General features: G+C 51.2%; 2 protein-coding genes across 5 annotated transcripts in view; one reads left to right on the top strand and one right to left on the bottom strand.

Moving 5' to 3' along the window:
• Window positions 1-472: 472 nt before the first annotated feature.
• Window positions 473-6,004, bottom strand: SOX8 (SRY-box transcription factor 8). The gene is made up of 3 exons (XM_050317899.1): window positions 5,345-6,004; window positions 3,913-4,151; window positions 473-3,074 (listed from the first exon to the last, which is right to left on the bottom strand). Exons 1-3 carry the CDS (start codon window positions 5,785-5,787, stop codon window positions 2,341-2,343), a joined length of 1,416 nt encoding a protein of 471 aa, XP_050173856.1. The 5' UTR covers window positions 5,788-6,004; the 3' UTR covers window positions 473-2,340.
• Window positions 6,005-7,931: 1,927 nt separating this feature from the next.
• Window positions 7,932-26,264, top strand: part of LMF1 (lipase maturation factor 1) — a 146,286-nt gene continuing 127,953 nt past the window's right edge. Inside the window, exons 1-2 of one of the 4 annotated variants that reach the window (XM_050317903.1) lie at window positions 7,932-7,949; window positions 21,408-21,717. The gene's annotated coding sequence lies outside the window, so the exon portion shown is untranslated. Of the gene's footprint in view, window positions 7,950-12,198; window positions 12,393-12,468; window positions 12,488-19,481; window positions 19,545-21,407; window positions 21,718-26,264 lie in introns of those variants that run through there. The other 3 variants (XM_050317901.1, XM_050317904.1, XM_050317902.1) reach the window with 3 other exon arrangements.

The raw sequence follows: 26,264 nt of genomic DNA, 5'->3' as shown, positions 1-26,264 counted from the left end.
GAAACCAAACCGCAACTTCAGGTTTGTGTAAGAAAACAGAATAAAAGTGGCAAATGCAACACTTTCAGTGGCTGTATTTTTAAAAAAACAAACAAACAAAACAACAACCCAACCAACCGTGACATGCAACATGTAATTTTGTTGCTCTCCTAATTCAGAGGTATTTACAAGGGCTCACCAACCAGCAAGCTGAATTTCTTACTGTAAAATTCCTACGTGCTCGACAGAAGAAAATCAACTTGGACCGAAACCACGCAGGCTGACCCGGCAAACCCGTCCTCATGTGAGCAGTCTCACTGAAATCCTATGAAATCCTTGGGATTACGGGCATGGAAATACCCTTCTTGAAGGAAAAATATGAAATAAATATATATATATTAAAAAAAAAAAAATCTCATACCAAGACACTGTTAAAGTAGAGGGAATAGGAGCAAGGGGGGGAAAAAAAAAATCAGACTAAAAGGAAAAGAAATCCTTAATCAAAATATTTTATTCCAAATAATCCGTCTCTTTCCGAGCTGTTCACCCCGTTTTGTCTCAGCACAGAAAGAGGCTCAAGCAGAAAGAAAACAGAACACGTCCTTGATAAAAAGCAATTTTTTTTTAATTTTATCAAATGGATCTGTACAAAAGTTAGCATTGCTTAGTCAGAAGCGAGTGAAGAGAACAGATCAGTAACAGGCAAAGTCTTTCAAACTTTATACAGAAAAATAGATTGCATAAAAATGAGCTTTTCTTGTCTTTTTTTTTTTCCCCACCCCCACGACCCCCCAAAAGGAAATATGCAAAAAAATATTTTTTAGAAAAAAGAGTAGGAAACGTAGAAAAGGTAAAAAGATGAATAACCTCTGAAAACGTGGGTTTAGATTTACAAAGGTTTTAAAGGCACAAGTTACCATAAAATAGACGGTTATTATATGCTCAGCATACAATGGAAGAAGTAGAGATATATCAATGAAATATTAGTCTAAAAACTAAGTACCTAAACATTTTTTTAGTGGAGGAGATTTTAGTTTCACAGCTTGATGGATGATATCTGGTCCCTAGAAGCCAAAATTAAAGCAGAAGTTGATAATTTCTCATTAAATTACACCTTCCTATAAAGTAGTCCTGGTTCTGAAAGCGTTCAAAGACTCCACAATGCCTTAAAAATCCAATTTTAACACCCCAAAGCAGGTAACCAGAAAAACCACCTGCCCTATTTAGCCATTGTTTTAGCCTCCCAATTAGTAATTCCCCCCCCTCTTCGTTATTTCATGTTCCCATTGGAGATCCCAGGTCTGCCTGGAAGGGGCAGACCTCTCTTCAGTCCCTCTCTCCAACACGACTGTTGCAGCGGTTCCAAATGTGAAAAAAACCCAAAAACCAACGAAAATCTATAGACTCATAACACCATTTTATTGTATCATCTCCACTATTTTTTATGCTCCCTCCCCCACCTTTAAAATCTTTTAAAATTCTACTTTTTTTTTTTTTGCACAAAATTACTTCATTAATTAAACGACAAAATAATACAGAACATAAATACATATTTAACAGATTTAAAAAAAACCCAAAACAACAACCAAAAAAAAAAAAAAAAGAACCATTTTAAGCTTCCAAAGAAACAAAACAAAATGTTAATTACAGCCAAACCTTGCTTAGAAGAACTCCTGACTAAAAAAAAAAGAAAAAAAAAAAAGCAAAACAAACACTTCAGACATTGAATTGGTTGGTCCCACCAGACTGGTTGGTTCCCACGGGATTGTTCCCTGGAATAGCCGGGTTTTCGGGGTTCATCCCTGTTGGTCCCAGTGAGTTCTTGCCCTCAAGGTTGGTCCGTTCCTCACATTGCAATAGACCCTTTAAAGTCTCAAACGGCTTTTCCCGTTGTTTTCTCTCCCCCTTTTCCCACCCCCCTGCTCCACTTTTGCACTTGTCACCTTCCCCTCGAGGAAGTTCAGTTCAGTCCTCACAGAGGAGTCGAACGGTCCTTCATTTATTCAAAAGGCATCGCCGGTCCTTTGCTTTTGTTTTTTTTTCCTCTTTGTTGTTTGCTTTTTTTCTTTTTTTTTTTTTTTTTCCAAAAATCATTTTTGTCCTGGTTGGTTGTTTTTATTTTTGTCTTTTTTTTTTCTTCTTGGTTTTTTTTTTTTTTCCTTAACTCATATTCATCACAGAAAAATAGAGCTCTGTCCTTTTGGAGAGTTCCGAAGCAAGGGGACATCCAGTCGCAACGAGCAGAGTTCCCAGTGGCTCAGGAGGCACTTTGGAAACTTATCACGGCACTCCACGCTCTTCCTCTTCGTTCCTTCATTAGTGCACATTTCTGGGAAGCCCTGGAGGGGCCCCACACATCCTTTAAGGCCTCGTCAGGGTCGTATAGACCGGCTGGTCCCAGTTAGCGGTGGGGCTGTGCGCCGGCGGGATGGACAGCCCGTTGAGGATGGGCGTCGCGTAGGGCCGGCGGGACGAGTGGAAATAGGGGTACTGGTAAATGCTGGAGGGGTAGCCGGGGTAGGGGTTGTAGTAGTTGGAGCTCTGCAGGTCCGTGTAGTCGCACTGGGAGCTGGAGAAGGAGGCGGCGGCCGTGGCGGAGGCGGCGGTGGTGGCGCAGGCCTGGGCGCTGTAGGAGCCGTAGTCGGAGTGCGCGGGGGAGCCGTGGGACTGGTCGCTGTAGTGGCTGGGGCTCAGCTGCTCCGTCTTGATGTGGGGCCTCTGCTGGCCCGGCTCTGCCGCCGGTGGCGACGCCGAGGCCGGGCTTTTGTGAGTCCACACCTGGGCAGCCCCGCCGGCGCCCGCGGCCGAGTGCGAGTAGGACGCGCCGTAGGAGCCGGCGGCGCCGGGGCCGTGCTCGGCCGGCAGGGCCGCGTGGCCGTTGAGCGGCAGGTACTGGTCGAACTCGTGCACGTCGAAGGTCTCCATGTTGTTGATGACCTCGCTGCTCAGCTCCGAGATGTCCACATTGCTGAAGTCGATGTTCTGGCGGCCGCTCTCCACGAGGCGCCGGCCCTCGTGCTTCAGCTCCTGCTTGCTGCCGTGGTGGAGGTCGGTCTTGGGGGTGGTGGGCGGCGTGGGTGGCCCGTGGGTCTGGCCTGGGGACGGAGGGACAGCAAGGTTTAAAGAGTGACCACAGGACACCCAATTCTTTCAAGGACCATTAAAAAAAAAAAAAAAAAAAAAGGCATTTCTCCCATCTCTGTAGGATTTAAACCTACAGCCCCGTGTTGGAGGTGGGTGATGTCCCCCCACAACCGTGCCAGGCACCACGTCCTCCCTGGGGCACAACGTGGGATGGTGGTAAAAAGCGGGTGCTGGCTCATAGTGCGAAGGAGAAGCCAGGGAATGCACTGTGCCCATCAGCATCATTTTGGGACACAGCAGGACACCCTGACACGAAGTGCCCTGCACCTGGGAAGCAGAACCAGTGGGTGGGTTCCGAGGGCCCTGCTCTCCCTGTGGGCAGCCTGAAGCCAGCCCGGCTGTGCCAGAGGCAAAGCAGCCCCGGGGCCGGGATCCGCAGCCAGGCTGGGTGAGAGCACAGGCGCGTCTGAGGCTGCGGGACGTTCGCAATCCTCCTGGAATCTGTCAACACGCGCCCGGAGCCAACGCACCGCTCCGGGGGAAGCTCAGCTCCGGGACCGCTCCCCAGGCACCCTGATTATTAACCCTTATTAGCTCGCAATTAATTGTCCCCGCTCTGGGACCAGCTGGGGCAAACGGGACCCACGCGCTTTGGGGATTTCCTACGGCACAGTCGGCTCTGGGAGCCTTTACTCCAGAAAACTGGTACAACACCTCAACTCCTGCTTTGGGATGGTCCCAATCCCACCACCCGTGCAGGGAGGCAGATGAGCCCGTGCCCGCCAGCGGGTTCATATCCCAAACAACACACCCGGGATGGGCAGAAGCTTTGCCCTCAGGGCTCGTTACCTGTGTGGTCCCCGTGGTGGTGGGGGTCGGCCATGCCCCCCAATCCGCTGTCCCCCTTGTAGATCTGCGTCCCGCCGTGGTGGCTGAGCTCGGCCCCGGAGTCGGAGTCGCTCTGCCCGGCTTTCACGCTTTTCCTCCTCCGGGGCTGGTATTTATAATCCGGGTGATCCTTTTTGTGCTGCACCCTGAGCCGCTCGGCTTCTTCCACAAAGGGACGTTTCTCGTTTTCACTCAATAAACTGGTTTGGTGTGGATTTTTTTTGGGTTTTTTTTGATATGGAGAGAGGGGGAAAAAAAAAATCCAAAATTAGTATCTGTTCCTAAAGAGTTTTCAGCCTATTTTCAGGCTCACACATCCCCACTTCCCATACACTAATTCGAGTGACCAGCAAATTAATTACAAAATGAATTTGCTGTGGCAAAAAAGAGCAAAAATCCACAGATTAAAATACCAACTACAGAGGCATGAAAACCCTTACCACTATAGATAGTGACAGCTGGGCAAAACAAAATACCCCTTCCCCATTTTCAATGCCTTTCCCAACTATAATTCCCACGTTTTTCCTACAAATGCCACCCCCTCACCGCGACAAACATCTCCAGCTTTGTTTGGTGCTTACAAAGGAGCCCCGAAGGCACCAGCGATGGGATTATTGCTTTCCATACTCTCCCCTCTTCCCCAGATCTCTTCTTTGCAAACTCTTGGGAGAGGCTCAAGCAGCGGCAGGAGCATCGCAGGGAAGATGGGAGTTAGGGACAGACGCGATGGGAGACAGCACGCGGGAAAACGTGGCTCGGGGCAGAGCCTTGGAAGGCAGAGCTGGGATGCACCCAGCCAAATAAAAGTTTGCATCGGTGGGAAGCACTGAGCAGATAAGAAGGGAAATCAGGAAGCTCATTAAAATAACTGCTAAAAATCGGTTATTTGCGTTCATAGCTCGTTAAGCACCGTGCAAGCTAAGAGGAAAATAGAATTAGGGAAAGACATAAAATAAGTAATTAAAAAAAGAAAAAAACTCTCATCGCCTGGGGATGGGGGAAATCCCAGCCAGGCAAGGGAAGGGCCCTAGCTCTGAATCTCCGTGATGGAGCAGGGAAAATCCACGTGTGGCACAGCGCTGGGGCGGGACCGAGGGTGTCCAAGCCGCTGTTCGGGGGGGATTTTTCGGAGCAAGGACCGGCGCGTCCTTCGCAGCGTGCGGGGATGCTCGGGGGGTAGAGGTAGGGTTATATATTCAGTTTGAAGCGCTTCCCGTGGGCAGGAAAAAAAAAACCCCGAAGATTAATAAAAACACCGCAGGAAAAAAGGATTACTAAAAGCCACCGCAGGAAAAGGGTTTAAAGAAGCGGCCGGGAGGGGGGATCCAGGCGCGCAGCAGGCAGAGCCGCGCGGGGGTCCCGCCGTCCGGGGGGATGCGGGCTCGGGACTCACCGCCAGAGCTTGCCCAGGGTCTTGCTGAGCTCGGCGTTGTGCAGATGCGGGTACTGGTCCGCCAGCTTCCTGCGGGCGGCCTGCGCCCACACCATGAAGGCGTTCATGGGCCGCTTGACGTGCGGCTTGGCCTTGAGCGATCCGTTGCCGCGGACGGGCATGGGCACCAGGCTCCAGTCGTAGCCCTTGAGCACCTGCGAGACGGCGTCGCGGATGCAGGCGGGGAAGCGCTCGTCCACCTCGGCCGCGTCCACCTTGGCGCCCAGCGCGGCGGGGCCCGGCGGGCGCGGGGCGGGCGCGGGGGCGCAGCCCAGCCCCTCGGAGCCGGCGGGGGACAGCGGCGAGTCCGAGTCCGAGTCCACGTGCGACATGGAGCTGGTGGTGCCCGCGGGGCTGCACGGCGGCTCCAGCGCTTTGTCGTGCTCCTCGGTCATGTTGAGCATCGGGGAGGGAAGGGAAGGGGGGGAAGGAACAGCCGGGCCGGGGGCGCGCGCGCTGTGCCCGGCGGGGGCGGCCGCCGCGCGCTCCTTGGAAAGGCGAGAAAAAACGACAAATTCGAGCGGAGAAAAACACACACAAAAAACAAAAATTAAAAAAAAAAATCAAAATTCAGCCCAAAAGCCGCGGCCCCCCCCACCCCACGCCGTCCTGCAGCCGCCGGGCCCCCGCGCTGCCCCGCGCTCCACGTCCAGTGCGGAGCGGGGCCCCCGGCAACAAGTTACTTTAAGGGCAGGGCGAGCGGCTCCGCCCCCGCCGCCGCTCCCCATTGGTGCGGGGCCAGCGCTGATTTGCATAAGGGGCGGGGCGCGCGGCCGGCGGGGGTCGCTGCCCGCCCGCCCCTCACAGCCCGAGCGCCGCCGGCCCCGCACGGGGGTCCCGCCGGGGCTCCCCCTGCCCGACCCGGGGTGGGGGAAAAAGGCGGCTGGACCCTGCCCGGCCCTGCTCCGGCTCCCCGGTCCGCCTCTCCCTCTTTCGGCTGTTCTGTGGGGTTTTTTTTCCTCTGCGAGTTGCCCGGGGGCTTCACCGCGCTGCGGGACCGGCGGGGACCCCCCGACGGTGGGATGTGTTTGGCGCTCCAGTAAATCTCGTTTAACTACCGGGACCGCCCGGTTTTGGGGGGCCAGCGGGGAGCGGGTACGGGAGGGGACTGCGGGGTCCCTCCCCGAGGAGGAGCGGAGCGGCAGCAGCTCCGGTGCGTGCCCTGGCACAGCCGGTTCCTCCTGGAGCCCCTTTCCCGGGGGATTTTGGGGAGGTCGGTGCGGGGCAGCGGGGTCAGAGCCCCCGTGTGTCCCCCCGGGCCGCCGTGCGCTCCTCGCAGCCCCGAGCGCGTCGCTTCCCCCTCTCGCTCCGCTGCCTCCAGCGGGCAAATAACGGAGGAAATCGGGAATTGCTGGGAAAGAGCGACACGAGACCCTCCGTGTCCTCTCGCCCGACTCTCCTCTGCTCCCTCCCCGCGGCGGGGCCGGGGACCCCCGGGAGGTCCCGGCCGGAGGAGGATGCGGCACCTCGGGGTGAGCCTTTGGGTGCGGGGGAAATGGGGGGTTACCCCTAAAATCTCCCCCACCAGCTTAAGCTGCTCCTCTCCAAGCGAGCCCTGCTTTTGCAGCGTTTATTTGGAGCATTTGATTTTAATTATCCGCGGAATTCAGCCTTCTAATTGCGACTCTGGAGAGAAAAAAAAAAAAAAAAAAGGCAACTCCCCAAATTCCAGTTTTATCCGCTGCTTTCCCCCGGAAAAAAAAGAGGGCCCAAGTACAAGATTGGTTTGGGGGAAATGTAGAAATTGGGCTTTGAGTATTCCAGCATTTAAAAACTAATAAGAATGTGTTGATTTCAGAGTGTTTTGTTTAATTACTGCAATGTATAATAATAAATAAAGCGTATGCTTTGAATTTCAGTGTGTTCCAATGTGCCTGAACATCCATCTGCTTTCTCTGTGAAAATTCATATATTCTCTTAAAGTGCAAAGAAGGATTTCATTTTATTTTAAAAAATTCTGTTTTCCTTATTTAGTAGATTCTCCAGATTTCAGCAGGAGAGTCAGTTTGCAGAGTGACAAAGTGAGTTACCTCCTGACAAAGTTATTTTAAGTATAATTTTATGAAGTGTCTTTAAAAAAGAAAAAATATTATTTTGAAGCTCAAGGCAAAATAAATAAGTTGAACTTGCAAATGAGGAATAATTGAAATTTTCTTCCAAAGCTTAATAAGATTGGGGAAGAGTTTGTTTTCCCGGGCTTCAGCTCAGGGGCATTGCAGTGCTGTTGGACACTTGGCAAAACCTTTTTTTCCCCCCTCATGTGACATATAATTAACATATATTCCTATAATATATAGGATATTCCCTGACTCGTTGGGCTCTCACAGCTCTTGAATAACTTTACCTTACGATTTACCTGACTCACAGAATGTCAGTGTTTTAGTGGTGGCTGAGTCAAGCAATAATCACTATTTTTAGTCCAGCTTTTCCAAGCCAGCCTCTCCTTCTGGAGCACCTTCCTCGGGAGATCCGGCCCTCGCTGCGTGACTGAGGCTGGGAAGGGATTTGTGGGATCCTCGGAGCGGGATTTGTGGGATCCTCGGAGCGCTGGGGCAAACCCAGGGAGGTAGGAATGAAAACAAGGGCCCCTGTTTTCTGCTCCCTGCCTTCAACTCCCAGTCAAATTCCTGCAAAAGAAGCCCCCGAGGACAGCAGGAATTAGAGACTTCAGTTTTCTCCCCGCTCGCTGCTGCCTTTCAGGGCTCTGCAGCTCTGCCCGAGGCAGGGAATTGCATTTCCCAGCCCACACGCTTCAATTCCTCTTTGTCCAAGGCAGGTAGAAGCAGGACAGCTTTCGGGAGTCGCTGCAGAGGTGGGCACAGGGAAGAGGCCGTGCCTGGGAGCCGAGCAGGGAGCGTGTCCTGCGGCACGTCTGGCTTTGGGATGCGGCACAAACCATTTGGGGTCTCTGTGTGTCAGTTCTCAGCTGAGCCGGTGCAGGGAACAGTGATGTCCTGCCTCACACACCGAGGACACGGGGACAGGGGGAAGCTGGAGCACCTGGGAAACCTCCTGAGAAGTTCCCTCATCCAGGACATGGAGGGAGAGAATGCTGGGAGAGCAAGGGGGGTCAAGGGGGCTGTTTGTCTTGGGGGGTATCACCTTCGGTTCCTGTCTGACAAAGGCCCAGCGATGTTTGCCCAAAGGCTGGAGCTGTGGGGCAGGTCCTGCCCTGATCCCACGGGATGGGTCATCTGTCCTGCCCCAGGATGCTGCAGGACAGGCCCTGACAGCAGGATTCCTAGGGAGAGGGTGCAGATCTGGGAGGGAAGAGCCGAGGTTCCTGTTGCCCAGGGTGGGGGATATTTGGAGAGGATTTGGTGGAACAGAGGTGGGATATGTTTAGAGAGGATCTTGTGGAGCAGAGCCAGCTGTTCCTGGCAGGGTGGGCACAGCAGAGGTTGATATTTGGAATATTCCTTCCTTTTCTTTGGAGTTTGCTGTGGCCTCCAGTAAAGTTCCTGGCCAGCTCACGCTGGTGTTTCTGGGAATCAGGCACTCAGTATGAGGTCTGCTTGCTTGGCTCCATCACTGTGTGTCACTTGGGAACCCTCAGAATCCCTCTGGGATGGAGGTGGCCTGACCTCCCATCCCAGTTCCTCCTTCCATACCCATTCCTTACACAGGGATAAGAGTGTGTGATGTGTGCATTGGCTTCAGAGCAGGCAGAGCCCTGCTAGTGCCAGGGAGGAGAAATTTCCCCCTCAGTGGAAGACTGGGAAGGCATTTTTGGAGCATGAAAGCAGGTGGGAATCGCTGGACACAACGGATGTGCTCTGTGGTGCACACACAGACCACACTCCTCCCCTGGCTGGGGGTAGGCCCAGCCCAAAACGGGGCTTTATCCTTAATCTGAACAAGAGGTGAAGTTCTCATTTATCAAAAATTGGCCTCCTTTGAAGTGCCAGCAGATTTTACATGGGAATTCCAAAGAGCAAATAGAAAGAGTCTTACAGGGGGAGAAAAAAACAAGCCCTGATCAGATAAGAGTAACCTGTGCATGGTGTTAAAATAAGCCTCTGACATGTGCAGGATTAATGCTCTGCCCAGAGAACGTGGCAGCTCGGAGGTTGCTGTGAAACAATGCTCAAGCCTTTTCAGGAAAGCTCCTGGTATCTGAAAAGAAGATTAAAAAAAAGACTTGTGGTAACTTTCTACTCACTTCAATTAAAATAGCAGCAGAAGAGCCGAAGAACTTTGCTCTCGAGGTGGACAACAGTGGTGGGTCCCATCCTACACTGTGTGCTTGTGACAGCTCCAGCACACAACCAGTGTCTGCTCATGGAATTTTAAGGCTAGGTTTATATGGCTCCCTTGCCTGCAGGTCAGTTTAGGTCCAAAATTTGTCTTCTGTTCACATAAAATGAGCCTTGTCTCATCCAAAAAGCCTGTGTAGACGTGGCACTTGGGGATCCAGGTTAGTGGTGGACTTGGCAGTGCTTGAAATGCAAGTGGGGAGGAGTGCACAGGATTCCTAAGCCCTTTTCTGGGTTTCATCATGGCAGCAGATATCAGAGAAAAGGGACATTCAATGTCATTATGTTATTTTTACTCAAATACTCTAAAATATCAGCAAGAAAAGAAAATGCTTTTGCAGGATCAGACCTCACGTGTTTGAGTTACACAGCAAGACCAGGTGAGCTGTTGGCAAAGAATCTCCTCTTTCCTGCTGCCCAGCACAGCCTGGATGGCATCTTTTCAAACTGATGGAGATTATAAGGATTAATTATGATTACTGTGATTATTAATTGTTTCTCCTGTGGTCCTGCTTAGGAATCCCTCTTCCGAATCAGCACCTCCTCATTATCCTGTACAAATACAGGAGGAAAGAAAAGGTAATTCTTCCTCTGAAAATCCTTTCCAGCCTTAATCCTGCTAACCCTGGAGTTAAAGATCAGATTTCCACAAGGAAAGAGCGGTGATTTTAAAGGCAAAACTATGACCACTGCAAAAATCTTAACATACTGGAAGGAAGCTCCCAAATTCTGTGTGAGATCCCCCTCTCCCATTTAGCAGACGCAGCTGAAGGCTCAGTGGGATGGTGTATAACTGCATTATCCATAACTGAATGTATGTTCTCTTTAGAGGAGCCCCCAAACGTTAATGCTGCTTTACAAACCAGTCATTTCTGCCCCCGTTCCCTCTCTGTGTTTTCTTTGAACCCGATTCCTGGCAGCCAGAGGGGCGAAAGGCCAGACCTGAATGAACACAGAGCAATTTCGGGTGCCAGGGACAGCAGGGTTGAGGTGCTGGTGGGGACAGCTGCTGGGGGCTGGGACAGTGAAGGCTTGTTTCCCTGGCACTTTTGCAGCTGTTTGGAACACAGCAAAATAGGGTCGGGCGGGGAGGGGGGGACGCGGCGGCCGCCGGTTGTTGAATGAGGATGAGCATCAATGATGCCCCTGCCCGCCTGGCATTCATGAATCGCCCTCCCTTGGAGCCTCCGAGGCTCTGAAATATCTTCTTTGCCTTATTTGCTTGGGGGGGCCTTACACTGTTTTCTTTTTTTGGTGCCTCGCTTGGAAAAAGAGGGAAAGTGGCGCCCTGGAAATAAAAGTCAACGGTAAAGAGATAAGGGAGCAGAAAACCCCCCTTCAAAGGATGGTCCTCACAGAGCTGGGGCCCAGCAGGGATTTGGGACAGAGAGGTCATTTGATGTCCTAATCAACTGGTTTGGCACGTGTTTCCTTTCATAGCTTGAATCATCTTCCAGTAAAGCCAGGAAAGGCTTCCATTGCCTCTTCCGAGAACTGGATCAGTCCCTTTTAGGAACAACACATTTCTGCCGGTTTTAGGCTCAAAATTTGCAGCTCGTCTTGTTGGAAGGTGCCACTGGCACACGATGTCCCCCAGGTTTGGTGTTTGTTCCTGCCACCACCCCAAACCTGTGCGTCTGGTAGATCTCAGAGGGACCCTCAGCGATGAAAACCCACCCAGCTCAGTGTTCCCTTCCCAGCTCCCATTATTCCTTCTTCTTTTTTTCTGCTAAATCTTTAGCCTAAACCCTCCGCTCTTCCTCAGTGATTTCCTCAGTCATCCAGTTTGCTTTACAGACATTTCCATTTAACGTGGAATTTGCTGTAAAAGACCCCACAGAGCAAACCATTAGCTTACATCTATTTAAATTTCTCCTCTCCCAAGCCTCGTGGCTAATCCAACGGGAGAGCGAAACTGCAGTTTACCAGGGGCCTTTAACAAATAGCTGATTTTTCCTTCCCTATACAATGCACCATTATGTAGGGTTTTTTTTTTTCGTTTTTTTTTTTCCAAGGAGAACAATGCGAGCAGCAGTGATGGGAAACTGGAAAAACAAAAGGGGCATTTAGAAAACGACCATTTCAGAGGCTGAGAAGGGTTGAATAACGCCACACCTGATAGCAGATACTTTCTCAGCGGCCACCGAACGTGGGGTTATAGCACGGCGGTGTTTACATGCCTGTGCTCATCGGTCAACGATGAGGACACTTTATTACTGGTTTTGATTAAAAAAAAAATGCCATTTACGAACTCGGCGCAGCCAGGTGAAAATCACGGCAGCATCACAAGTAGCGAATTTAGATGACACATAAGGGAGAATCGCGTTTGGAAGGGACCTCTGGAGATCATCCAACCCCTGCCCACCAAGTGGGCAGGGGTTGGATGATCTCCAGAGGTCCCTTCCAAAGGGATCTCCAGTGGGGCTGGGACGTCTCCAGAGAGGGAGACTCCATAACCTCTCCCCCTCCTTTTTCCCGACGCTCCCGGTGCCCTCCCGGGCCCTCAGGGCGGCCCCTCCCTCCCTCCCTCCCTCCCGCACATGCTCGCTGTGTCCGACATGGCGGCGCCCGGCGCGGGGCCGCGGCGGAGGCGCCCGGGGGGCTCCGGGGACACCCTGGGGACATCCCTGGGGACACCCCCGGTGACACCTCCGGGGATACCTCCAGGGACACCCCCGCGCTCCTCCCCGAGCCCCCGGGCACCTTCTGGCTGACCCGCATCGTGCTGCTGCGCTGCATCGCCCTGCTGTACCGTGAGTGAAGTCCCGGGGACGTTCCGAGGGGATCGTCCCGTCCTCGATGGGAGCGGCTGAGCCGGAGCCCGACGGGGTTTCTACGCGCTGCGGGGGTCCGTGGGATGCTCGGTTGCCAGCGCGGACCCCCCCACCCTCTTTCCCCGAGATGAGACCCCGTCCCGCATCCGCCCCCCGCCCCGCCTGGCAGGGATGCAGCGATGGCAGCATCCCTGGAGCATCCCTACCCGCCTGGCAGGGATGCAGCGATGGCAGCATCCCTGGAGCATCCCTACCCGCCTGGCAGGGATGCAGCGATGGCAGCATCCCTGGAGCATCCCTACCCGCCTGGCACTCGTGGTTTGGGCTCTCGGGTGTACGCAAAGCTGCAGGGGACGGGTGGGATGTGACGCGGGGATGCAGCGATGGCAGCATCCCTGGAGCATCCCTACCCGCCTGGCACTCGTGGTTTGGGGTCTCGGGTGTGCGCAAAGCTGCAGGGGATGGGTGGGATGTGACGTGGGGATGCAGCGATGGCAGCATCCCTGGAGCATCCCTACCCGCCTGGCACTCGTGGTTTGGGCTCTCGGGTGTGCGCAAAGCTGCAGGGGATGGCTGGGATGTGACGTGGGGGAGAGAGCAAGGCTGACAGAGCTGGAGGAGGCTCAGGCTCTTGGGTGGCATTGTTGGGGTGTCCCGTGCAGGGCCAGGAGATGCACTCGATGATGCCATGGATTCTGTGGAGCTCTGGATTCTGGAAAGCACAATGTTATATATAGGTTGTGAAATAAATTGTGGGACTGGTTCTCCAGGAGTGAAACGACTTCAATGTATAAGTGGTCCAACCCCTCTGAGCCTGTCTGAGAGGCCACCAGTTATATCCTGCCTAAAATTCCATGTGGTGTTTCTGTCCGTCAGGTGCTCAGGGGTCACATCCACGCGGATATTCCAGTTCTATCCCAAGGCAAACGATCACACTACAGTCAGCATGGAGTGGATTGGGAGCTGTAGGAATTCTGGTGGTGGTTTGGTGGCCATCTGGCTCCAGCTGTCAGGATGTTGTTTGGACAATGCACTCAGGCACATGGTGGGACTCTTGGGGTGTCCTGTGCAGGGCCAGGATGGTCCTTGTGGGTCCTTTCCAGCTCAGGATATTCTGGGATTGCATGATCCTTGTGGATCCCTTCCAGGGATCCCTTCAGGATATTCCAAGATTTTCTTGTTTCCCACTCCCGCTTTACTGCTGGGACCCTGCTGCTGATGGCTGGATGGTGTTGGTGATGTTGGAGCTCCTGTGCTGCTGGAGCTGGAAGAAGGGTTTGCTCACACCACAAGGTTGGCACCTCTCAGCAGAGCTGGTAGGAGCTACTCATTCTTTTTCTTGTGAGCTCAGCTGTTCAAGGGAGGAACTCTTTGCCTTGTGCAGAAGCAGGATTGGAGGGAGAGTTGACATCCTTGTGTGCCAACACTGCCAGTCAGGACCTGGAGTCGACATGACCTTAAAATGTTTAACAGTAAAACCAGTTTTCAGCCTCCACTCGTCTGACTCTGGCACTGAGAACACAGAGAGCCCTCCTCAGAGCCCACTGGTGCTCCACTTAAAAAATATTTACAGTGAAACCCAAACTGACATGTAACACACTACGGTACAAATTCTAAACTTGCCCCAGATTTGTCCACAGAATCGTTAGAATTTGTAGCCTGCCAGCCTGCTTAGATTATTTTGCATCAAAACCATGCAGAAGCTGTAGTTTTGCATGGTTTTGACACGTGCTCTGTTTCTAGTTTGGTTTCAGCTCTCGGTGAAAGGCGAGGTTATGACTCTTTCAGTCAAAATGAAAGCGATTCCGATATTCCCCCGTGTGTAAATCCAGACTGCTGAGTTTCCCGTGGCTCAGTTTGCAGTTTCCTTATGAAAAACTGATTAGTGTTCTCTTTTTGGAGGGGAGCTGCTGCCCTCTGATCCTGGATTTGGGGTTATAAATGGGGCACATCAGGGACCAAATGCTGTCCCCAAGGAGGGTGGCATTTTCGGTGGGATGGGGCTGGAGGGGGCAGGGGGGAAGGGAGCAGGTGCTGGCTGGAGGGGTGGGAATTGGTAGAAGACAAATGTATGGGACCTTCTGGTGACTGGGAGACCCGACCTGGGACAAACAGGAGCAGTAACAGGTGAGATGAGTATCCAGTTAAGGGTGGGGTGAGTTACAGGTGGAAATGATTGAAAGTGATGGGCTGCAGGATAAAGGGAGGGTGGGAGGGAATGCTGGGAGCAGGGGAGGAGGTTGGGCTTGCAGAGTGGTGAGTAAAACTGTGTGTAGCATTTTTCCGAGGGGCGTGAGAACTCTTGGGAGCGGCTGAAGGAGGGATGAGACCCCCAAAATGATTTTGCAGTGCAGAGTGAGGAAACCTTTTGGAGAGAGGTACCTAAAAGGGTTTGGGTACTGGAGCTGCAAGGAGCAGGGCAGGGGGGTGGTTGTGCCCTTTCTGGTGGAAGAGATGCAGGAGAGGAAAAGTTTAACTGCTCATTGTGCAGCTTCTGCTTGGCTGCAGTCAGGCCACAGGGATTTCTGCTTTGGTTTTGGCTGGGGCACAGTCCAACAACCTGGGCCTGATCTGAGGCAGCTTGAATTCCTCCTTGGGCTGTTGCTGGCAGTGATGTTGGGGCTCCATCTCCAATCCCAGCATGGGGGGATGCCACACAGCCCTAGAGGGGTGGAAGCTGCTTGGTGTGTCTGAGAGGGAGAGGTTGTGAGCAGGCAGATTCCCCCATGACCTGGCTGTTGGACTGGGATGCTCCCGAGGGAAGGTGGGCTGCCTTTTGATCCCTTCTGAGAGCCTGAGTTTAGAAACAGCAGAAAACAATTTAGTGCCTCTGTGCCAAGCTGCTCTTCCAGGCTCTTTTCTGGAGATGGAACCATTTACTGTGACAGATGATTTCTGTTCCCAGATGTGGCGATTCTGAGGCTCAGACTCGCTGAGGAAACGGCTGATGCCGTTGTGACAGGTTGACATTCCTCGACATTCCTCAGTTGTGGGATGTATTTCACCCTTTTACTCCTAACCCTTTCATTCCTGCCGGGTTAAGCAACAAATCCTTTGGTGGGGACCTTGTCCTGAGGTGTCGGGAAGTGGCCACTCCCTGTTTGTGACTCCTGCCTCAGCTCAGCTGTGTGAGCTGAGAGCTTGTTCCTCTCCTGGGTGGGAAGGGAGGGATGGGAGAGTGAAGGATCCTGTGGATGGGCTGGAGAGGAACACGATTTGGGGCGTGCAGTGATGCTGAGGTGAGGGTGGTGCCTGGTGCAAGCAAGGGAGATGCTTTCCCTGGGGATCTCCCCCTGTGGAAGGAGGACAGGCAGAGCAAGGCAGGTGGGAAGTGTCCTTCTGTGTGGCCTCCCTTCTCCCCCACACCCTTTGCTTATAACAACTCTCCTCTCCTTCTTTTTGAAGGGGTTTTCCAGCAGCTTCCAGAGCCTGGGAAGTCCCTGGCAAAGCAGCTGCTGTCTGAGAGGCAGGTTGGAGGTGGGAAGGGATCTGATGATCTGGGGAGGTCAATGACCAAACCCACCTGCTGCTTGCAGGAGTGGGAAGGAAGGGAAGTGGATCCAGCTGAAAGTGCTCCACGAGGTTTCTCTGTGCAGCAGGGCTGTGCTGGGGGCACCTCAGCAGAGCAGGAAGGTAAATGAAACACCTGTCTGTGCAATTCCCTGTTTAGGAGGAGCTGGTACTGTGTGCTGGTAAATTCAGTGACATCTGAGTTCTTACCATTAACAGCCCTCAGAGGTGTTTTCACATCTGGGACCTCTTTGACTTCACAGGTGTGGGCAGACCAAGAGGTAACACCCTTCTGGAGGAGGAGGGTGTGGAGTAACTCAGAGAATCCTGGGCTGGTTTGGGTTGGAAGGGACCTTAAAGCTCATCCAATTCCACCACCTGCCATGGGCAGGGACATCTTCCACCAGCCCAGGTTTCTCCAACCTGGCCTTGGACATTTCCAGGGCTGGAGCAGCCAAAGCTTCTCTGGGCAACCTGTGCCAGGGCCTCCCCACCCTCCCAAGGGGGCAATTTTTTCCTAATATCTAAAACCACTCTTAAAAAGTTTGGAGCCCTTCCCACTTGTCCTGTCACTCCAGGCTCTTGTAAATAGTTTCTCCATCTTTCCTTTAGTTCCCTCCAGGTACTGGAAGGGGCAACCAGGTCACCCCAGAGTTCTCCTGTTCTCCAGGCTGAACAGTCCCAGTTCTCCAGCCTTTCCTCCCAGCAGAGCTGCTCCAGCCCTCTGATCCTCTCGGTTCTCCTCTGGACTCGCTCCATCAGCTCCGTGTCCTTCCAGTGCTGGGGACCCCAGAGCAGGAGGCAGCTCTGCTGGGGGGGGGCTCTCACTGAGCTGGGCAGAGGTTTGAAGCAGTGCCCTTTTGAGATCTGAAGGTTTTCCATCCTGGTCTCGCACTGTGTGTTGGTTCTTTGTGGCAGGGATTGATGTTTTGGCAATACAGAAACTCTTTGAGGTCTTGTTGGAAGTGCTGTTACAGGTAAAGAGCCGGTCCCAAAGCTCTTGACAACAAATGTGCATTATTTGCTCCCTTCACCCTCCTTCTAAATCATTGTTAGGTACCCTTTTTGGATGGCTAGTGATCATCAGATTCCAGATGTAGAAGTTTAAGTAATTAGACACCACCCTCCCCAATCTCAGCCAGGCTCTGTGGAGTGCTTTGAAATAAAAGCTATTATTTAAATCCGCTTTATATTCCTGCTCCTTATGTATTGTTTAATGGTATTTTCTTTCCCCAGAGCTGGAGCTACGGGAGGCTCGTGCTCCTTCTTCCTAATTCTGAAATCTAAAGCCTTCTCAGGGGGGTTTGGCTTCCTGTGGGTTCCTGGCTCTCCCCGGTGTCCTTCCTCCTCTCTTTCTCTGCCATCTCCCCTGCTTTCCCTTCCCTCAGTTATATTAAAAGGCTCCCAGCTTGCCTGGTTGGGATTAGGGAGCATCTTCTGGTGCTTTTTCCCCCTGGAAGGTTTTATTTCAGCTCAGAGCTCGTTAGCGAGCCTGTCCAACAACAGCAGCGTGTCAGCACTGGGTGCTCTGAGCAGCTGGTCCCCCTGAAATGGGAAAATGAGAACAAGAATGGAGAATAGAATTTATCTCCCCGTTTGCTCCTTGCCCAGAGCTGTTCTGGAGCAGAGGGACATCCTCCAGCTGCAGACTGGGCTGCACTGGTGTGGCTGGAACAGCCCGAGTCCCCCAGGGAAGCTTTTGAGTGGTGTCAACAGCCCAGCCTGCCCTATTTGCTTCCAGATGCTTTCAAACAGGGAGGCAATGGGAGATAAGCACTTAAAAACCCCCAAAGTCTTCAGCTTTGCTGTGAATGGCAGGAAAACAAAAAGGTGTGAAGAGCAGAGGGCTTTGTTGTGTGTTTCTTTGTGGCTATGGGGTAGCAACCATGGGAAGGGGGTGCTGTGGTGGTGCTACCTCTGTGTTGCAAAACTTTGCAGGGGAATTTATCCATGGAGAGCTTGTTTGATTTAATTTCTCTGATAATAAAGCCAGGAATATTCTCCTCTTTCTTCTTTTCATCAGTACAACCTCAGCTTTGCAGCATCCAGCACAGGGCCTGTTTGATGCCTCGTTGGGTCAAAGGAGCACTTGTCCTGTGGCTCCAGGCAGGCTTTTTGGGTGTACACAAAGTGTAGCTTGGTTTTCATGCAAAGTTCTGTGCTCTTGCTTCGTTTCTTCTCGTGGTTTGGGCATTAAGTAAAAGTTAAGACTTCTTCTAATAGACGGGGGTGGGGGGAAGAGAACTTTCCAACCGGAACGTTTTGGATTTCACATCTTTAAATCTTTACCGAACATGAAGAATGGGATTCTCTCCTTCTCCTGCCATGACAGGCTGAGCCTGGGCTGGGGGAAAGGAGCTGAGGTGACAGGGAAATATGGGTAGATTGAATCCTTTTGGGTGGGGGACTCTTTGCTGCACGGTTGAGTGGTGTTTTTTGGGAGAATGTGGGTTTGGGGGCAAAGAGGAGCCTGGAAGGAGAAGGTGGAAGGGGGGAGTTAATGGAAAAGTACAGTTAAAGCAGCTTCTGAGGTGAGAGTAAGTAGTGAGGGTCTATTAGCAGTGCTGCCAATTTACATGGATTACTTATGTAAAGCTCAGCTCCAGCAGGGAGAGGAACGTTCCCATGTGAGCTGTCAAAGGCTCCGGCTGCCTCGAGTGGGAGGGAGCTCAAGAGCCTTCAATCTGCAAAGGATGGATAGTCTGGAGAATGACAGTGCTCCAGGTGGGACACGGGAGATGGGACGGGTGAAAACACCCAGATCTGGGAAGTGTCAGGGAAAAAGTCCTGTCAGTGAGCAGCTGCAGGGAGGATGGGAAATGGGATGGGGTTTGTGCTGGGGCTGGAGAGTTAAAGGGGTGCAGACTCCCAGGAAGAAGCTGCAGGACAAAGACAAAGGAGAAGTGGTTGAACATCCCCCAAGCCCCGGTGGGTGTGGCAGGCGGGGCCCAAGGTGGGAGCAAACTCGTTTGACCTGGAGGGAGTGGGAAGATGGGGAGTGGAAAATCCCCAAACACAAGACCATGGGGAGGGAGGTTCCAGAACAGGGGCTGGGGAAGAGGAAGAAGCACAGGCTTTGAGGAGGAAAAGGGACTTTTTTTACCCCCCTGACTGAGCCAAGGTCAAAGGGAGGGTTCCTGGAGAAGGGAGTGAGGTTTAAGGATATGGTTTCTCCAGAGGTTCAGGGAGAGGAAGCAATGACAAGGTAATAAATAACTTCCCTTTTTTTCCCCCACTGGATCTGTGCATTTCCTGTGTTGCTGAAATCCTTTGAAGAACCAGTCTTTAGTTTGAGCTGTTCCCTGTGTCCAGTAGCACGGGAACTGCTGCCAAAGCCTCTTGGAGACAGAGCTGGTACCTTGGGAAGAGCAGGGGGGAGAGGATGGAGTGGAAGTGGGAGCTTCCTAAGGGATGTGCTCCAAAAGATGCTGGAGATGAGGGGGGAGGGAGCACAGAGTCATCGAGACGGCTCAGCCTGGGGAGTGTCCAGGAGAGGGAGCTGGATCCGGGATGGAGCAGCAGGTCTGGGAACGCTGCACGTGTGAGCAACGCGTGGGCCGATGGCCTGGGAGGTGATGGGTCCAAACACACGTGGAATGGTCAGGATTTGGTTTGGGGGAGGTGAGTTCTTCCTAAATTAGTGCTCTTGCTGGTGGCATTTCGTTGGGAACGTTGACATGCGAAATACCAGTGAAAAATCTGTGTTCTGGGAGAGCAAAAACCACTTTGGAGCCCAGACTGGGCAATCCTAAAATGTGCATTTCGTGTCAGCTCTAACTCGGTCTCTGCTGCTTTCAGACTCAGAAAGGCTGTGCAGGACTGTCCATGCAATGTGTACTTTTCTGCAATTGCTATAGTTTGTTTTTCCTAATTTACCCTTTCCTTCTTTGTCTTGCATACGGTGCAGGGGTCTAATTTAGACTTTTTTAGACAAAAATGTGCTTGGCAGTTATGGGTTGGGGCAGCAATTCTGGAGCATTTCGAGGTGAATTTGATTAGCACTTATGGAAAACTGTGCAGCAAATTGCAGGGCTAATCACGGGAAATCAAGCCATGGAGTTTTAAGGCAGAGCTGGTCTTTAGCTATTTTTTTTTTTAAGCAAAAAATGAAGATATTAAGCTGTCTGAAGCTCAAAAGCATGATATTTCTACTGGCTTCACTTATCAGGGTTTCTGATTCTGCAGTTGTGCTGGGAGAAAAATATGAATAATATGAATATTTGCAGTCAAGAACTGATCCTGTAGGGTTGTGATCAGTTTTTTCTCTTGCTGAGTAAAATATTCAATGTGTGTTTTATAAGTTGGTAAAATCCTTCACTGTGTATAAAAGATGGATGGGAAGAGATGCAACCAATTAACTCCCAACTCTGTTGTGTGATGGCTCTGACTCAGAATCTGCTGGAATCAAAGGGAACCCCCTCCCAGTGACCTCTGCTGTGGATTGCGACTTGCAGTGGTTTTCCAGATGAGAACAAAATACGTGGTGTGTGCAGAGAGCTGGGGAAAGTGTTAAGTGGATTAAGTGAGCCCCACTGGGGAGCTCTGTGTGTGTCTGGGGAATGGGACAGGGTTTGATTCCCTGGGGCTGCAGACTTTTGGTTGCTGCTCAGACTTCAAAGACACCCAGGCCTGAACTGGGGCTTTAATTCAGTGTTCCAGGGCAGGGACAGCGAGCAGAGGAACACCAGGATTCCTGTCTGCAGAGTGACCCTGTTCAGATAAGGAAGGCAGCAGATTTGATCATTAACCAGGGAGCTTTGGGGGGAAACAAACTGGCCTTTGGCAAGACCTTTGGTGTTGCTGTGCGTGACATGGCTGGGGGTTGATAATGTTTGAAAGATGGGTAAGTTAGTGGATGGAGCCTAATCAGGGAATGTTGGCTTCCATTGTGTTGTTTTTTTGGGTTTTTTTTCCCCCCTGAGAAATGGAGATTACTGCAGTTACAAACTGCAAATTGGTAACTGGAGGAGATTCTTAAAATATGAGCTAATCCCTCCAAACTGACCAACTTTCTCTGTAGAACATCAAATTCTAGGTCTATAATCTGTAATTAAATTGCTTCTGTGCTGTTAAAAAAAGCAGCTGGTTGTTCTAAGATTGTCCAGTGCAAGAGCACAGACACTATAAATGGGAGAGCTGCAGGGACGTGGAAAAAGCAGCAATTTAGAGGACGGGAAAATATTAAGACTTTGTATTTCCAGGATGTGAGAGGATCCAGAAAGTCAACCCATAGCAGGGCTACTGTCCTGGGCAATTGGGATGGAGAACTATTAACCATTGCACTGCCAGAAGGATTGAGGTGGGGTTTGAACAAGGATATGGAGCTGCCATGGGCAGGGAACCTTGTGCTGTTGGGTTTTAACAGAGGTGAAGACTTGAATTAATTCCTTCTGAGACATTAATCTACTTCTGTAACACAGGACTCAAAATCCCTCAGCCTGGGTGATTTCTAACAGTTTTTTTCCCCCCTCCTTGTTTTCCTAGTTGTGGCCTTCCTGGTGGCATATCATCAGAACAAGCAGCTGATAGGAGAGAAGGGGCTGCTGCCCTGCAAACTGTACCTGCAGAGCATCAAGAAGTATTTCAAGGGGAAGATCAACCTGGATGCCTTGAGCTATGCCCCAACAATCATCTGGTTTCTGGATTGGTCTGACATGGACAGCACCTTGGACCGCCTTGCCCTGCTTGGCCTGGCAATATCAGCCTTTGTGTCGGTGACTGGATGTGCAAACATGGTCCTCATGTCCCTCCTGTGGCTTCTCTACCTCTCCTTGGTCAACGTTGGACAGATCTGGTGGGTTCTCAGTCTCTCTGCTTTGTTTTTTCTCTGGTACCTGGGGCTGTTTGCCAAGGCAATGCCCTGCCCAGCAGGAATTCACACAGAGCCTGGAGTTTGCCTTTTGTGGGTGCTGTGGTTGAAAGGAATTGGCTCTTGATATTTGAGATGAAGCTGTATTTTTTTTTTTTTTACTCCTTTGACTCTTCAGATTTGGGGTTTACCATTTAGTCTGGCATGGGCAGGTGCTCCTGGTGTGCAGCAAAAACACACCAAGGGGTTGGGTTGGGTTCTTCTGGGAAAGGGGTAGGAGAGAAGGGGGGTTAGATGATGTTGCCTCAACTTCTTCTCCTCTTAATATTGTATATTAAACAGGAAATGAGGTGGTTCTTGTGAAGGAGTGGGGGAAAGGAATCAAAGCAGCCCAGCAGCACAGTTCATTCAGCTGTGGTTACATTTTTCATTTAGATCCTCTGCAATGGGTCACTGGGTGGTCAAAGCCACATTATTATTGTGCACACAGTGTGACCTGGAATTCCCTGGAGAAGAGGGATGCTGGGTGCTCACAGTGCAAGTAAACACAGGGAGAGAGCAAAGCAGGGATTAGCTGAGTTCTCCCAGGCAGTTGTGGTGGCAGGAGGGGTGAGCTCAGGCTACCCAAAATCTGATCTGGTGGGTAGGTGGGTGGGCAGTAGCACTGACCTTAAACTAAGGCTGGCTTTAAATCTCCCTTCTCACACTGGTGTGTCCACGGGTTTAGATGGTGTTTTAATTGTCTTACTGTCAATTTGGGGCAGATTGGGAGGTTTGGGTGAGTTCTCCCCAGAGCAGAAGACCGCAGATATTAGCACGGGGGGGAAGGGCAGCGCTGTCAGGCAATTATGAGACAGCTCAGCAAGGAGGCAGCTGAAATGAGGAAGGAATTCCTCCTGTGGCCACGTTGTTTTGGGTTGTTGTGCAGTCCTGAAGGTCCTGTTGCTCTGGCCAGGCTGGGCTCCTGCCACCCAGCAAAATCCTCTGCTGTAGGTGCCTGGGAAGCCAGTTCCAGGAAGATATGGAATGATAAGGAGGGGGATAGAGCTCTCTTCTTTAGGCCAGTGAGGAACAATTTATTCCTTTTATCGCCTCTGCTCTCATTTTTTTTTTTTGTTTCTATTTTAATTTTAAATGTTCCTATTTGTTTTGGGCTGCAGTCTCCAGATAGCGGGTGCTGCTGGAGGAGAGACTCTTTCAACTGCTGTCCAGCTGGCTTGGGCTCAGTCAGGGGAAGCTTTAGAAGAGCAAACTGTGTCTCCTTTGAAGGGCAGGACACGCTCCCTGTCTGTCCTGGGACCACCTGGGAGCTGGGGAATACTCTGGGAGCCAGGGGACAGCTGATGCTGCTGGGACAGCACAGCTGAAGGGCTTGGAGGGTCTCACAACCCTCAGGAAAGCTGCTCCTGGGAGCTGTCTGTGATGGGGTTTGCAGGGTAAGGATTGCTTTGGCGACCTAAAATCCTGAGAACTGGGGCTGGGATGTTGCCCTGGCTCTGAATTCTTGATTTGCCAGTTTGTTGTTGGTTCTGAACTGTCTTGAGAAAAAAGATGCACTTTGGTGGTTCTCAAAACCAGCTGAGCTTTCAGAGAGCAGGGTGTTAGTTCTGGTACCTGTGGAATGTGGGGCCAGGATTGCCAGGTTGGAAGGTGGAAAGCACTGGGAAGTTTTTGTAATTCTGGGCACAGTGTTCCCAGAACAGCTGTGGGTGTGCTCAGCCTAAACCTGGACGTGTTCTCTGGGTCAGGAGCCACACCTTGTTGCAGGTGAGCCCGTGGAACCTCTATTTGTGGGTTTATTCCCTGTGGTTCCTGCTGGGACATTGGCCATGAGGGTCCTGTGGCAGCACAAGCTCTTTGGGAGAGTTCTGCCTTCCAGCAGAACTTAAATCACTTTTTGTACCAGAGTAACTAATGCACTTCCAAAGTGAGTTGGTAACTCTGGAATAAATTCACTTTTATCCCACAGTAAGGTGTCTCCAGAGAGCTATTACATTTTTCTTACATAAACAAACTTTTCAGCTACTCTGCCACTGATCTCCTGTTTCTTCTCCTGTTGTTTCCTCCCCCACCCAGCACTTCCAAATGACATCTGAAAACCCTTTCTTTCCCTTGGTTATTGGGTAATTTCATTTTACAGAGCTCCTTGCCCACTCTTGGGAGGCACAGTTTGTAAGACACTTGATACAGAAGCTGGAACTGTGGGGTTTTAAATCCTATTGCCTTTTTTTTTTTTTTTTTTCATGACTAAGATTCTGGTTGAGTTACAAGAGCTCAAGGGAATGGGTTGAACAAGCCAATAAATAAAATGTTAGAGCACAAGGTGGCTACAACTTTCTTTTCAGTGTGTTCTTCCCTTGTGGGAAAACAGTGGTGGGGCTGCTGCTAACAGGTATTTAGGGTGAAATAAGACCAAGCAGCACCTTTTTTTCCTGCAGGGAATATAAAATAGAGCTGTGCTCATCTGCCCTTCAAAAAGCCCCTGTGCACAGCTGGCTCCCAAAAAGTTGCTGGTGCTGCAAGACTTTTGTAGAACACAGAGGGGAGTTGATGCCTCTCTCTGTCTGCCCCCAAATACCTGGTTTTTTTAATATTTAGCTGTTGAATAATAGCTTGAAACTGTGATATTAAAGGACTTACTGGAGGGACAAGTACGCTGCAGGGCGTGGAAGCTTGTCTGTGAGGCTTGTAATTTAATTTCAATTAAATTACCGTCCTCAGAAGTTCATTTGCAGCAGAGAAAGAAGAAAGGCTGGTGTGTGGTGGAGGGTTTGTGGTTTATGTCTCCTTAGAAAGCACTTGACCTGTGCTGGACTTTAATCTGTGTGTGCTGGTGGCTGGGTCAGGCTGAGCTCCACTCAGTGCTGGGGGGCTCAGGGGGTGCTCAGGGCTGTGTTTTCCCTCTCCAGGAGTGCATTGGTAGCCATTAAATGAACCTTTTCCCTGTTTCCCTTCCTCTCGTGCTCTACAGCTTTGGATTTTGGGATTAAAGCACTTGGGGCTTTGTCTGGAGTGATCCAAGTGAAGGTTAGAGCCAGATCCATTCTGAGTTTGTTACTCCAGGTTGTAACGCAGCCAGGGTGGGAATTGGGGGCTGCTCCAGCCCTCTGCTCATCTTGGATTAGAGTAGTCCTGTTCTGACACACAAAACAGAGCTGGAAGAATCCCCCTTGGAGCTTCCAGCAGCCCAGATCCAGATGAGGGTGGATGGTGGATCCACAGGGGGCCACTTGAGCTGGGGCAGGTTTTGTTGAGCAGTTTGGGTAATTCAGTAAGACTCTTTTGCCTGGCCCTGAGCAAGGAAACACTGAAAGACCAGGAGCTGTGCAAGCAGGGAATGGGAACCTGGGTGTCCTGGGTTTTATCAGTACACCTGGTTCACCTGGGAGGTTCTCTGGGCAGGCAGGAACGGATGTGTCAGCTGTGACCTCGGTGTGGTCTTTCCATCAGTCTCTATCCTGCTTTACAGGCCTGTCTGGAAGTAATACAGGCTTGTACTGAGGGACTGCAAGGCTTAACTGAGACCAGCTTTGCAGATATTAAAGTCTGAAGCGGAAGGAAGAGTTAATACTGTGCCTGAATCCAGCATACAGTTTTGTGTATTGAAAAAAAGGTATCCAAGGTTTTCAGATAAATCACATGAACAAATCTCACCTTGATGCATGTGCTGAACTGGAGTAATCTGGAGTATTTTTTTTAAGGCCTTACAAATAACCCTTTTTGCAACCTGGCTGTGTTTTTCCAGCTCTCCAAAATATCCCAACAACAAGAAAACTTGGAATATCTTATTCCTCTATCTGGCCTTGGCAATAAACCTCAGGAATTGCTTTGTTATCGCAGCCTCGCATCCCTTGTGCTCCGAGCTGCCCTCCCTCTCTGCCCAGAGAGAAAAGATTATCTCCAGAAACGTAAACCAAGAGTTGCAGCATCTCAGGGGGTCATCCTTCCTGTCCAGGAAGCTGCTTTTTGGCACTTCCTACCCCGCACAGGAGAGAGGGAGGGATCGGTTTCAAAGGATGCTGAGAGCAGCCCTGAGCCCCTGATATGACACGTTAATGAAAACAGAGATTAATGCCATGTGACACCCCTGCCTTGCAGTACAACTGGGAACTAATGAGCCTAATGAGAACCACATTTTGGGTTGAGAGATTAAAATTTAATCAGGGCTGATGTCAGAAATGAATCATTTAGTGTTTTTTCTCCCCTGCACCCCCAGCATGTGGAAGGTTTTCCCTCCCTGCCCCAGGCTGGGTGCTGGTTTAGCTGCAGTCCCTGTCCATCTGCTCACCTGGAACTGAGTGTGGCTGGGCAGCAGGAGGGTGATGCTGTGCCTGGATTAATCCTCAAGACCTGAAAACGTGTGAGGTTTCTCCTCTTGGTTGATGCAGTTGAGTTCAGTGCAGGTGACAGTGGGGTTTGTGCCTTTGATTTAGGGCTCTTCAGAGGTGCAAGTGGAATCTCGTGGAGTTATTTAGGCTGGAAAGGACCTCTAAGATCATGGAGTCCACCACTAAACCACGTTCCCAAGCAGG

The sequence above is a fragment of the Myiozetetes cayanensis genome, unplaced genomic scaffold (assembly GCF_022539395.1).
Source record: "Myiozetetes cayanensis isolate MyiCay16 unplaced genomic scaffold, myiCay2020 scf20-37, whole genome shotgun sequence".
Classification (NCBI taxonomy): Eukaryota; Metazoa; Chordata; class Aves; order Passeriformes; family Tyrannidae; genus Myiozetetes; species Myiozetetes cayanensis.
This window is presented reverse-complemented; position numbering and strand designations above follow the sequence as displayed.